General features: G+C 35.1%; 1 protein-coding gene across 11 annotated transcripts in view; it reads left to right on the top strand.

Annotated features, from left to right (window-relative positions):
* Positions 1–12,720, top strand: part of ENAH (ENAH actin regulator) — a 100,453-nt gene that overhangs the window by 60,004 nt on the left and 27,729 nt on the right. For 6 of the 11 annotated variants that reach the window (XM_045537118.1, XM_045537126.1, XM_045537125.1 and 3 more), the window contains exons 4-5: positions 5,929–5,985; positions 11,190–11,274. In XM_045537118.1, the coding sequence (XP_045393074.1) occupies positions 5,929–5,985; positions 11,190–11,274 (142 nt within the window). The remainder of the gene's footprint in view (positions 1–5,928; positions 5,986–11,189; positions 11,275–12,720) is intronic. The other 5 variants (XM_045537129.1, XM_045537127.1, XM_045537124.1 and 2 more) reach the window with 1 other exon arrangement.

Below are 12,720 nucleotides of genomic sequence, written 5' to 3'. Positions count from 1 at the left end.
TTCTGATTATAAAGTTGTGTGCTGCTTATAAAACTTCGAGCAGTACAAAAAAGCATAAAGAGGATGATAAAAATACCTAAAACCCCACCATCCAGAGATAATCACCTTTAATATGTTTCGTAATGAAAAGTGATAGGCACTGGGATATTTTTAAACATTGTGTTATAAACAATTGTGAGTTGAAGAACACATGCACAGCATGGCACTTTCTATTCCTGTGACAACTTTATTGAGCTTTACTTCACATACCATACGGTTTGTCTGTTTCAAAGCATACATTTAAGTGGTTTAGTGGTTCACAGGGTTGTACAACCATCACCACAATTTTAAAACATTTTCATCACACCGAAAAGAAAGCCACAACCTTAGGTCATTACCCCACCCACACCCCACCCCCCTTCCTCTGTACCTCCTAGCATCTGGCGACTACTGATCTAATTTCTGTTGCTGAAGATTTTGCCTGTTCTGGACATTTCATACAAATGGAATCAGGCAAGATGCAGGCTTTTTTGACTGGCTCCATTCATTTGGCGTAATGTTTTCAAGGTTTTATACATCTTGTGGCATTTATCATGCGTGCCATTTTGCAAAGCAAATCCTAGTAAAAGGCATGTATTCATGTCTCTAGGCATGCTTTCTGAGTTGTAATTGGCTCTTGTTTTAAAGTTGTTTGAGTATGGTGCAAAGTTATGACTAAATCTTAAGAATTTTTAAGGCAAAGTGATTAAAATCAAAGGAAAAAGCCTTTCTCAATTCTTTACTTAAAAAAAAAATCAACATTTTAAAACTGGGTAAATTATGTAAAGCAGATTTTCTATGCCAAATTGAATGTCAACAGAGACGAATGCCTGGCCAAACTGTGAACTCTCTGAGATTTATTCTCTTGCCCCCAGGTTCAAGTTTCTTGCCCAGAATCGCCCTACTTCCACTTCCTTCATTTTTTCCACCCCTAAAAGTATTAGAGTATTAGAAGCATCGTCTTTGGTGTTTCTCATAATTGTTTTTTCTCTTAAAGTAGGAAAAAACAGACATGGTCTTGAAAGCCTTTGTTTTATGCTGCTTTTAGAATAAACCTTTTTTCTTAAAGGAGATTCAGTTCTTTACATGCAGATAAAGGAACACAATTGTGTGTTTCCTTAAAATGATACCATTGAATGCGCCTACCTTTGCCTATGGAGTTGGATAAATTGGTCGTTTTACCCCCGAGCTTCAGTTTTGCAGGTCTGTTCTCTCTGTTGCCCACTCCCATCCACAGTAAAAGAAACCAGAACAAACCTCCTTTCTTACCCAAATATAAATTTAGACCTCTTTGACTAGTTTTAATATTGTACGAAAGCTTTTCTCCTAAGCCTTTTAGATAGATTTTTCGTGTTTCCTAGAAAATTTGATATTATCTAATGCTTACCTGCTTTCAAATCTTTTGAAGTGGCTAATAGGAAAACAGCATATATAATAAAACTTGAAGGAAAAATTTCTGGTGAGGGAGGAGTAACTTTGTTATTATCTTAGTTGTCTGGGGGCTAATAGTAACTCTAATTAAGTGTTGACCGTCAGAAAGTTCTAGTTGGTACAAATAGAAGCAAACCAGTTAGCCAGGAGAAGAGTATCGGAGGCAGAAGGCATGTGCCCGTGTAGCAGAGGGAGGATCATGTGGAACATGTGAGAAATTGAGACCGGTGTACCTGGAGCATAGAGCGCAACAAGGCACGAATTGGATGAACTGGCAGCGTTCATATCATGGGGAGAAAGCACTGGATTTTGGCATTTATCTTAAGAGCAATGGGAAGTAGTGGAAGAGATTTTACTAAGGGAAATGGTTTGACCTGGTTAGTTATTAAAGTATCAGTGGCTGCTATGGCAAAAGGGACAGAAAATAAGATTAGAGTGGGCAGTTTAATTAGGTGATGCTATTGTAACGGTCTAGGCTGGTGGTCTCTCACTTTTTCAGCATACCCTGTAATTGATGTGTTATTGTTTATACACACACACACACATACTTTGGTGTTGACATATTACATATATTAGGGGAAAAAAGTAAAAATGATGAGTAAAATTAACAAATAGAAGTGCTGTTGTTTTCTCTCCTGCCCCGATAATATGTTAAACTTCTGGGATATATGTAGCCCATTATGAACACTACTAACTAACTAAGAGATCATGGAACAAGAACAGCGGCCACGGAGATAGTTTGGAGAAAGAAATTAGGAAGTGTCATTGACAGGACCTGTAGATGGTTAAATAGGAGTAAAGGAGAAAGAAGGGCTGAGGAGAGTCCTAGGTTTCTAGTTTTTGTAACTGAATAGATAAGAGCATTGATTAGAGTTAGCAAACATTCTAATAAGCTAATCGTGTTTGTTAACATGATTCTTCCGGAATGTGGTGCCTTCTCTGAGCATATATTTAGTACTGCCTTTAGTAGCAGAGGGTTAGGGGCGTGGTCAGGTGATTGGACGGACAGGTCATGATCTGTGCTCAGAATTAGGAAGCAGAGAAATGAATGGGGGTGGGAACACTGGGTTACTCTTGCCTTTAGAAGCATTAGGATATGGTAGGATTGGTAAATAACAGCCCCCTTAACTTTAGTTGACTCTTCAAGTGTCTTTAGCTAGAGACAGTCATTCATTCCACAACTAAGTATGAATGACTTACTGAACAGATAGTAGACTGAGGAACGTAGTAAGACTATTGCCACTGAGCCTTATAAATTATCAGTAATTTATCAACTGTTAGCAGTCATTTTCATATTTGCTTAGAGGGGTATAAAATGCATTTGAGACCGTAAGTTGGGAGAGGATTACAAGAAACGAAGGAGTAGAAAAACCCAATCTACATACAGTTTTGCCTAAGATTGAGTAAAAAAAAAAAATAAGGGAAGTGTTCTCTCTGATGGTATTTTTTTCATGTGTGGCTATAGATGCATGGTGCTCTATTTCCTGAGACACATAGAAGTTTTCTTTTATTAAAGAGTATATTTTAAAACAAAATTTGAAATAATACTTTTGAAAATGTTTCAAAATGCCAATTTAAAAATGCCATTGCTTGGAATAAAATTGACTGTTCGTAATTCTCATGTCTCCTAGCACAGGGCCCTGCAATATGGTAACTGTTTTTTGTTGAACGTAGGCAGCCGTACCACTGCAGTGCCGGCCTCCCTTCTGCACAAACACGTTTGCTTTTATTGCCTCTCAAAAATGTGCCAGTAGTAGAATTTAGCAATCATGAGAGAGAGACCTGGGGGCCTTATTAATTGTGAGAAGTGTGAACACCACTAATTTAGATGCTGATACTCTGCTCACTCACTCAACAGACCAGCTTTCCGGAGAAGGCGTATCAGATTATCTCATTTAATCCTCAGAAAAAAATGCTGAGATGGGTGATATCCCCATTACAAATTGCCTTGGGACTAACTGCTAATATAACCTCTGGTGGGAAAAGCATGAATGCTAGGGATCTACTGTAGTAATTGTTTATAGTAATAATATACAGGAATAGTGATCAAATCCAAACAGCCTGTTATTTTCCACTATTAATATCTCACCCAAGGTTGCTGCATTTCCCTGCTCGTACAGAACACCTAACGGTAAAGAGTACTGAAGGCAGGGAAAGCTTGAGGGTGGCTGTTTCACCAACTGCATTCATTAGTAACAAAGGGCCAAGCATGACAAGGCTGCTTTAAGTTCAGAGTAGCTGATGGAGATGGTCATTTTTCTTTTCTAGAAGTTTAATATAAATGTTAAGTTTTACATTTTGGATTCATTTCAGTCTTCTCAGTTCATACTTTCCCTTGGGGCTCATCCTAATTTTTATCAGCCCCACGCCTGTTTTAATATGGCTAACTTAAAAGAAAAATGTCCTTTCATAGGTAAAACGTAAGGTTTGTGGACTGTCAGTGCTAGTCTTAAAACTATGCTGAAAACATTACTGAATGTACTTAACATGGACAATGAGTGTTCTTTCTCATATTCCACTCTCTCGACTAAGTGAAGAAAGAGTTAAGGCATCATTATTAAGCAGGAAGTTCTGTTAGCCTTATGTATATGGTAGAATGAATAATTTAGTATTTTCAGGAAATGCCAACTGCAGTAGAATTCAAGCAACCATATCAGAATTTAGATCAATATTTTACATGGTAGTATGAAGTAAAAGTCATCAGAAAGAAGATGCTTAAAGATACCAAGTGCAAGAATGTTGCTTAATAGTTTAAATTGTAAGAAAGATTGGGAATTTTTGGTTGAAAGTGTTTTGTCTTATGCAGTAATAAGGTTTACCTGCATTCTGACAATTGTCAGGTGACTTTTTGCCAAAATGCTTGGTAACGGGATGTGGCAGTTTCTTTGTTGTCAGAGACGAGATAATTTCTCAGGTTTTTCTTGTAAGTTGTTTTTTTTTTAATTGTCCTTACGTTTTCTTCTAAGTATGGTTTAAAGGAACTGAAGTATAAAAACTGAAGACTAGGCATGTTTCTTTAATAAAGGTTTTATAGAAGTAGCCATTTACAAGGATCGGTAAGGTAGATTTTTTAAAAAGCAGTTTAAGCTATAATTATCGAAAAATTTCTAAATTGTTTATCTCCTTTGGAATGATTTCATTAGATTGGTAGACATTTTATCTCTATGCTTGTTGATCTTTCTATATCTTATGTCATTTTAGATAAATATTGTGCATGCAACTTTAATAATAGATTGAGTAATCGGTTGGGAGTATTTAGCAAAGGTGACATTTATCAGTCTTATTTATTTTGTGTTTGCAAATATCTGCTGTATGTGATTATTTTTAAAGCACAACTTTTATGTTTAATTTCTAAAAAGGATGAACAATTCTCTTGATTAATTAAAATTTATTACCATTTTTAGATGTGCACTCTTTAAATATAAATTGGTTCTGATTCTTCTAAAACTTTTTTAGTTAGCATGGGTTGTATTGTTTAAAGAATACATATTTTTAACCAGTAAATGTTTCTTGGTTAATACTGATAGAAAAAGAAAACTTTTCCCATGCTGAAAAGAATTTCTTTACAGAAGATTATTGTTGTAAAGTTTTGGATGTCACTAAAGTGGTAGTAAAATATATATATAATTTACTTTCGCTTTTCTCATCCCAATTGTGAGAGTGTCACCTTGATTTTGGATAAGCCCTTCCCCTATTCATAAATTACCACCTTCTCATTGAGTTTTTTCCTCCTAAAAAGAATTTACTTCATTGACACTTATGTTAAATTTTAATGTATAGCCTAAATAAATGGCTGTATGATGTGGCCACACATTTTTAATAAGATATTTTGTCAAATATATATACATATCAAAGAAAAAAGAAACAGTAAAATGTGGCTTGGTAAAACAATGAATAACTGACTTTTTTTTCAAAGTGCAAAGCAAAGAAAGATACTATTTCATATCAGTTAATATAAAACTCTTTATTGCAGTAGGCTGTTTAAAATGGCTTTGGTCTTTTTCCAGCTAGTAGAAATGAGTTAATCTCATGTTAAGATAATCTTAAGAATTTCCCCTAAATTTTTTTCAGATGCAGTTCTCATAAATGAGAGGGTAGATCTCATGAAATTAACTCTAATGGCCGTAGACTCCTGACTTCTACCTTATTGCCATTAACTTTTAAAATACATAATCCTAAAATGTGGATTGCACTTTTTGATGATATAACTTAGGAAATAATTGAGCTGTAAGTGCATCATTTGATCTATGGCTGCTTATAGGGTTTTCCCACAAATAAGACTACATATAAAATTTTTAAAGCACTTATGCTAAAGAGGATACGTTTTTATTAAATTACAGAGCTTCCAGGATGAGGATCTAGATAGGACGTATGTATAAATACGTTTTGAACATTTCAAAGCACCTTTTAGTTTATGTGAAGTTCTTCAGATGGCCCCGTTGTCCTTTGAAGCTTCTAACACCAAGGTGTCTGTTGCAGCCCAGAGCAAGGTTACTGCTACCCAGGACAGCACTAATTTGCGATGTATTTTCTGTGGTAAGCAACATTATGTTTACATTACTTTTTCAAGCTGTGGTACATACTACTTGCACATTTTCATAATTTTTGTTTCCTTAGGCCATAGTCTGGTTTGTGATATTTGGGATATACAGCAAGCTACTGTTTTTATGTTGTGATATTTGTTGTGGTTCATGTAGGTGATTTGGTCAGCTTTTGAGTTGGATTGTTAGTGAGGATTTATTTAGAATTAGGATCTTAAAACTATTCTTGCCCACCTCTTCCAACACCAATGACAAGGGTTTTTGTTTGTTTGTTCATTTTTGTTTTTAATTATTTTGTTTGGGAGTAAACTTTTAATTTAGAATTTAAGGAAAAATTTATATCCATCTCAGTATGATTTGAGGAATGTAAATATGCCTTATTCGAAGGGAGCATTTGCTGCACTTGAATTAATTTTAGGTGTGCATGTTGCGAGGCAGATGTAAGCTATTATTTGCTTCAATAGGTTGATTTCTGATTGAAAGCCTCCTTTACTCAGTAGGTTAAATATCTGTGGCTTAGGAGTGAATTTAGGCTCTTGTTTTCTTTCACTCTCAATTTCATCATATACACACATGTGTGCACATGTATGTATTGTTTGCATGGACAAACCAATGTCACTTGGCCACCCCAAATTAGAGATAATCAGATATGTACATATCCTTATCCTCACACAAGGAGATATATCTCTCTATAAGTAGATATATCTATATCTGTAGATAGATACACATCCTTATCTGAAATCTTTTTATCCCCATTTGATCCTAAAACTTTGTATGTTAAAAGCCCAAGTTCCAGAAATCAACTCTTCATTATTTGAGCTTTTATTGACTTATATATACCTTTTTAAGGTACACCTTGAGTAGCCAGATTATTTTATGAGAGAGATAAAGTTATAACATGATATACAGTACTGCTAAAATTTTACATACAGTTCAGCTATGTATACTTTATCTATGTGACTGAGAATTTTTAATGTGAGTCCTCAGTATTATTGATAGTTTCTTTATGAAGAGAATCATTTTTGAATTTATGTACTTACTGGTTTAGGCAAAGAAATATGTGTTGTAAATTTCAAAAAAAGAAAAAGAAAAGAAAATTCTAATATCTTTCTTAGTTACCTCCAGGTGACAGTTAAAGCAGTGAGCCTATTGTGTGGCTCTGTAAGTCCCTACTCTCCCTCCCAGATCCCAAAATCAAACATTGGAGATTAAGTGTTTAATCAGTAACTTTCTTTTCTGATTTTTCTGCCTCCTCCTGGGGATTTTTCCAGGCTATCTTTTGAACTAGTCATGAGTGATTATTGATATTTATGTTATTAAGACTCTCTTTAATGCATTTTTAAAAAACCCACTTGATGTTCTGTAGCTTTCTACTTAATACATTGAGGTTCACATGTAGAATAATAGTTTGCCCAGTTGCAGAGAAAAGATTGATTTGGCCTCACTAAAGGTGAATTTTTAAAATTGTAAAATAATGTGTTAAAAAACAGGTTTCCCCCACTGTTACCTTTAATTTAACTGTGTACAAACAATATAATTACCACTTTGCTAAGTTTAACTTGATTGTATTGTGTATAATAATACCTATTTGTCTTTTAGTCTTGTGTTTTTAAATAGTCTGTGGTTAAGTGTGAAACTAGATTTGTGAAAATTAAAATGTGACAGTAAGTGAAATGTGCTTTAACCAAAACTCAGTATTGAAGGCAAGACTGAAATGCCATTCCTGTTTTAGAAAGAGATTCTTCCAATATGATGTTTCGGCATTTATAGGATACTATATCAGTGACATTGCCACATTTTCTTTATTAGAAACAGTAATTCACAAACTTTGCTATCTATATACCTCTTCTAGCCAGGACAGGTTAAGATCAACCATTGCCTTTGGCTGTTAGGGAAAGAACTAGCTCTTAAAACGTTAACTATTCTTTATGATAACACATAGTAGGAGCAAAAAAGTTTCACTCGTTTCTTTTCTTTTTTTCTTTCTTTCTATTTTTTTTTTTTTTGAGATAGAGTCTCAACTCTGTCGCTGGGGCTAGAGTGCAGTGATGTCATCATAGCTCACGGCAACCTCAAATTCCTGGGCTCAAATGATCCTCCTGCCTCAGCCTCTGGAGTAGCTGGGACTACAGGGGAATGCCACCATGCCCGGCTAATTTTTTCTAGTTTTGGTAGAGAAGGCATCTTGCTCTGGCTCTGGCTGGTCTCCTGGGCTCCTGCACTCAGCAGTTCTCCCGCCTCGGCCTCCTGGAGTGCTAGGATCACAGTTCACTCCTTTGTTAACCTTGGGTGTTAACTGCTCTCTCTTTTTTCCCCAAAAGAGTGCTATTAACTACCGTACGATGCTCATAAAATGTCATTTGCCCACGGAAATGGTTGTAAAAGTAGCTGTTTTATATTTTATGAGAGCACAGACACTTGTTTGGGAATGTGACCTGTGTGAAGTGGCAGTCACATTCCTGAGCCCACAGTGGCAGCTGCCAGGGTCGCCTAACCTTAGCTGCTGCTCCCTGTCCCTGTGGGGCCTTTGGTGGTGTTTGCCAAGTTTGTAGCCCATGAGAGCATTTGAGAGGAAAGAGAAATGTGATTATGTGCCTGAAGTTCGTAATTTACCTTGAACTTTTATTTAATGTTTATGGTGTTTTTATTATATATTAATTTTTAAATGCACATAAATTTCAATGTGCTAGTTATTACAGCTTGACAATATTGATGAAGAAACAAGCAAAACAACCAGATTAAATATAGATGTGAAAAATTGCTGAGGGGAGGGATGCCACCCTCTAATCCCCATTTAAAGAATGTCTAGAAAGACAAATAGCCCATTACCACAAAACCACGTATTACTAGAAAAGAATTCTAAGAGTTGCTTGATATCAAAATTCTCCCCATTTTAAAAGGCTCTCCCTTGGAAGTTTTTCTTTCCTCCTCAGCTACACAAATAAACTTTAGTAAGTTATTTTTATATTTAGTGATAGCAGCCATAAAATATTATCCATATTTTAAAATAAAACCTCCTTTCTAAACAGGTTTGCTCAGTAAACTTTTAAAAAGCTTTAAAAAAAATTCCAAAACAGGTTCTATAAATTGCTAAAAGATTTTTTTCTCAGTTTGTGAGTTTTATCAAACTTTTGTTTTCCAAAAACCTGTTTAATGAAAAACAATAGTGTTGAGTTGGAATTTTGACATCTTCTTTTTGAATTTATATATTTCAGTTAAAATTTAGATTTCAACTGGCCAGCGTTAATCCGTTAATATTACTGTTGTGATATGATGCCTGTCCTAGATTAGATGCTAGTAGTACGACGAGTGCATTCTTCTTTGAGTTGGAGGCCAGACAAGTCTAAGCTATTACATTCAACTGTTTCATTATTTAAGAAGTCTGAGGTTTCCACTTAAATACTCAGATAAAGATTTCTTTAAAAAATAGCTAAACTGTAATGGTCTTGTGAGTTGTCCATGCCAAATACCTCACACTTAATAGTTTTAGATAAATATAACTTTGGATGTATAAAGTACGTCCCCAAACATTTTATACTTTCTCAAACGTACCCTCCCACCCTGCATGTGCCCATCCTTCTGCCAGAAGAGAAATCTTTTCCCTAGAAAGTATTAAACATTAGCGTTTGGCCTAATATGACAGTCTGTTTTTATTTTTACATCATTATGTTAATTTCCCAAGGAAAGAATTCTAGTCTGTTTATTTGACAACAATCATATTTTTATTTATGCAAACCTTTATGTGTGTATTTAATTTTGATTTCAAAAGCTTTTTGGGTTTTTTGTTGTTGTTACTGATTATATGGGAGTAATATATTTTTATATTTCCTTTATTTGGTTCTCAAAATAGCAGACTCGTAGGAAATCTAATGAAATATATCACTGCTATTTCATCTAATTTGTCCTTATAGGACAAATTAAATGATTAAAAACATTTGTAAAGAGGTGAGGGAAAAAGTTAGTAGGTAAGTTCAGATCGAATTACTTTTGTTTTTCTACATTTGGGATACACCAATACTGTATTACATCCTAATAAATGTTTACTTCTAGTTGTGAAATCTGTTCCACTAGTACAAGATAGATACTTTGTACTAATTGGCTTATAGATGACAGGAATTTGCTTTAGTGTACACAGCATTTATTTACTGACTTTTTAATGTTAATGGTCTATAAAAATCTATCATAATATCTGCTAGGAGCATTTGGTGGCACACTAGAATTCACAAATATGTATAGTATGTCATTACTCATATATTCCTCTCCAAGAGTGGAAGATAAATACTATTTCTTTACTCTCATGTTTACTGGATAAGATTTCAAGATTATTCTGTTTTAACCCTAGGCACTGTATATTTCGTCTAGTATTTATCTCATTTTATGACACATTTAATTTTTATATCCAGTGACATTTAAGTTGTCCCAAAATTTAGTGGCATTCTATCTAAAATGCTAAAAATGGTCTGCATTGTACGTGATACGTGGGAATGGATGGTCACTAGTTTCTCATGACAGAATCATGTTGATGTGAATGCAGGTTTTTTTCCTTCTTACCCACAAATGAAAAGTTGTTAAGATTACCTTTATTACATTAGAAATTCAGATAAGTAGGTTAATTGTTATATAGAAGCTTAGCAAATGTTTGTTTTCACCAGTATTGGAAATGCCAGGCCATTAAACAAAAATGGCAGCTTAAATTGGGCAAATTTGATAAATGCATTAGCATATTTCAGTCTAGTAATAAGGTTCTCATGCTCTCTCTCTCCTGTTTTTCATTTCCAGTGTTCTATTTAGGTGAGTTTTTGAATTCTGATTTTCCATTTAAGTTCTCCTTCTCCACTTCATGAATAATTACCCTAAAGAGAATGTCTCATTGTCTTAGAAAATGTCAAGCTTAGGTGCCTATTCAGATGCTCATTGAACACTTGTTTTACTCAAGCTCTTCATATATAAATGTTTCTTTTTCCTTTATTGTTGATGTTTTCCATTTGTTTCAAGTAAGCCTTCTGAGATGATGACAATATTATGTTGCAGTCTTTCATTTGCTGTGTGTTTTGTAAAGCTTATATTTTATTTTGCTAGACAAAAAGAAGATACATTTGTAAATATGTGATGGTTTTATGTTATTCTCATGGTTTTATCTCCTCTGTCCAGCTAGATATGAAGATAATATTCACCTATAATGTTTTCCTCCCTCTGTAGGGCCAACATTGCCTAGACAAAATTCACAACTACCTGTCCAAGTTCAAAATGGCCCATCCCAAGAAGAATTGGAAATTCAAAGAAGGTAAATTTAGAAGTGATTGTTTGTCCTTTTCTCTATACTACAGAAGACTAAGCTGGGAATGTCTCAATATTGAAAGTAGATTGTTTTGTCAGTTGTTTGAAAGTCACAACTGTTATTCTTAGTTATGTTTTGGAATCACCGTTAATAAGTGACCAGATACTTTTAGGCTGGACACATAATGTTATAAAATTTCATACGTGCTTTTTTGTAAAAATCATACTCATAGTGTGCTTAAAATATTTAAATACAGTTAACAGCATACAGAATGTCTTTATAATTCCAGAAGTCTTATTTTTACGTTTATAATAATTATAAAGTAATCAGTTTTCACATGACTAATTTAACTAGAAAGTTGAAGTAGTGTTGGCTGGTTCTATAAGGCATTGATCTTGAGAAATCACCATAGGGTTTCTTAGCAGAATACAAAATTATTCTCTACTGGGACTGGGGAGAAGAGTGGAGGAGTTGTTACAGCTGTTCTTCAGACAGCGTGTGCGTTTCTTACTCAGCTTGGTTATGTTTGCGCTGCCCGCTTGCTGACTGCAAGTTAGGTCTTTCCCAGGTTCTTCTTCCTAGGTGTGCTTTGGCCGTTTTCAGTGTATTCTGGACTATGGATGCCTCTGCTGCTCAGATATTTATAATACAGGGTGTCCCAAAAGTCTCCATACAAAGGAACAATTTTATAAAATTTTGTAAGGAATATTTTGTAAATAAAGGTACATTTAGGCTGGGCACGGTGGCTCACGCCTGTAATCCTAGCACTGTGGCAGGCTGAGGCAGGAAGGTCACTTGAGGTCAGGAGTTTGAGACCAGGCTGAACAAGAGCAAGATGCCGTCTCTACTAAAAATAGAAAAAATTAGCTGGGCATGGTGGCACATGCCTGTAGTCCCAGCTACTCGGGAGTCTGAGGCAGGAGGATTGCTTGAGCCCAGAAGTTTGAGGTTGCTGTGAGCTAGGCTGACCCCACGGTACTCTAGCCAGGGCAACACAGTGAGACTCTGTCTCACAAAAAGAAAAAAAAGAAAACACAGTGGGAAAGGACGTATATAGCACAGTCTAGTGATTGGTTCGTAGTAGAAATTGTATTTCCAAAATTTATTTCATGTAGTTATTTATATAAAAATCATTTTTCTTTTCCTTGATTTCATTTTCAGAGGCACAATAAAATACCCTCAGGTCAACTTTTATTTCATAAGCTGAGTAAAATTGTCCTGTTAACTTTGGCTATTTAACTGGCTCTTTTCTACACTATTGCTGAAAAATGTATTGAAAAACATTATTAATTTGCATTGTAAAATCACAATTGGGAGGACATGGGTGAGGTGCCAACTGAAAAGAGAGATTACGTGAAAGTTGGCAAAATCGCTCTCCTTCCCTTGCTTGGCTCCTAGACGCTGGCAGCCAGACCTGCAGAGCTCAGGGAAGAAACCATGAGATTCCTCTTT

The sequence above is a fragment of the Lemur catta genome, chromosome 25 (assembly GCF_020740605.2).
Source record: "Lemur catta isolate mLemCat1 chromosome 25, mLemCat1.pri, whole genome shotgun sequence".
Lineage (NCBI taxonomy): Eukaryota > Metazoa > Chordata > Mammalia > Primates > Lemuridae > Lemur > Lemur catta.
Note: the sequence above shows the minus strand (reverse complement) of the source record. Positions and strands in the feature narration are given on the sequence as shown.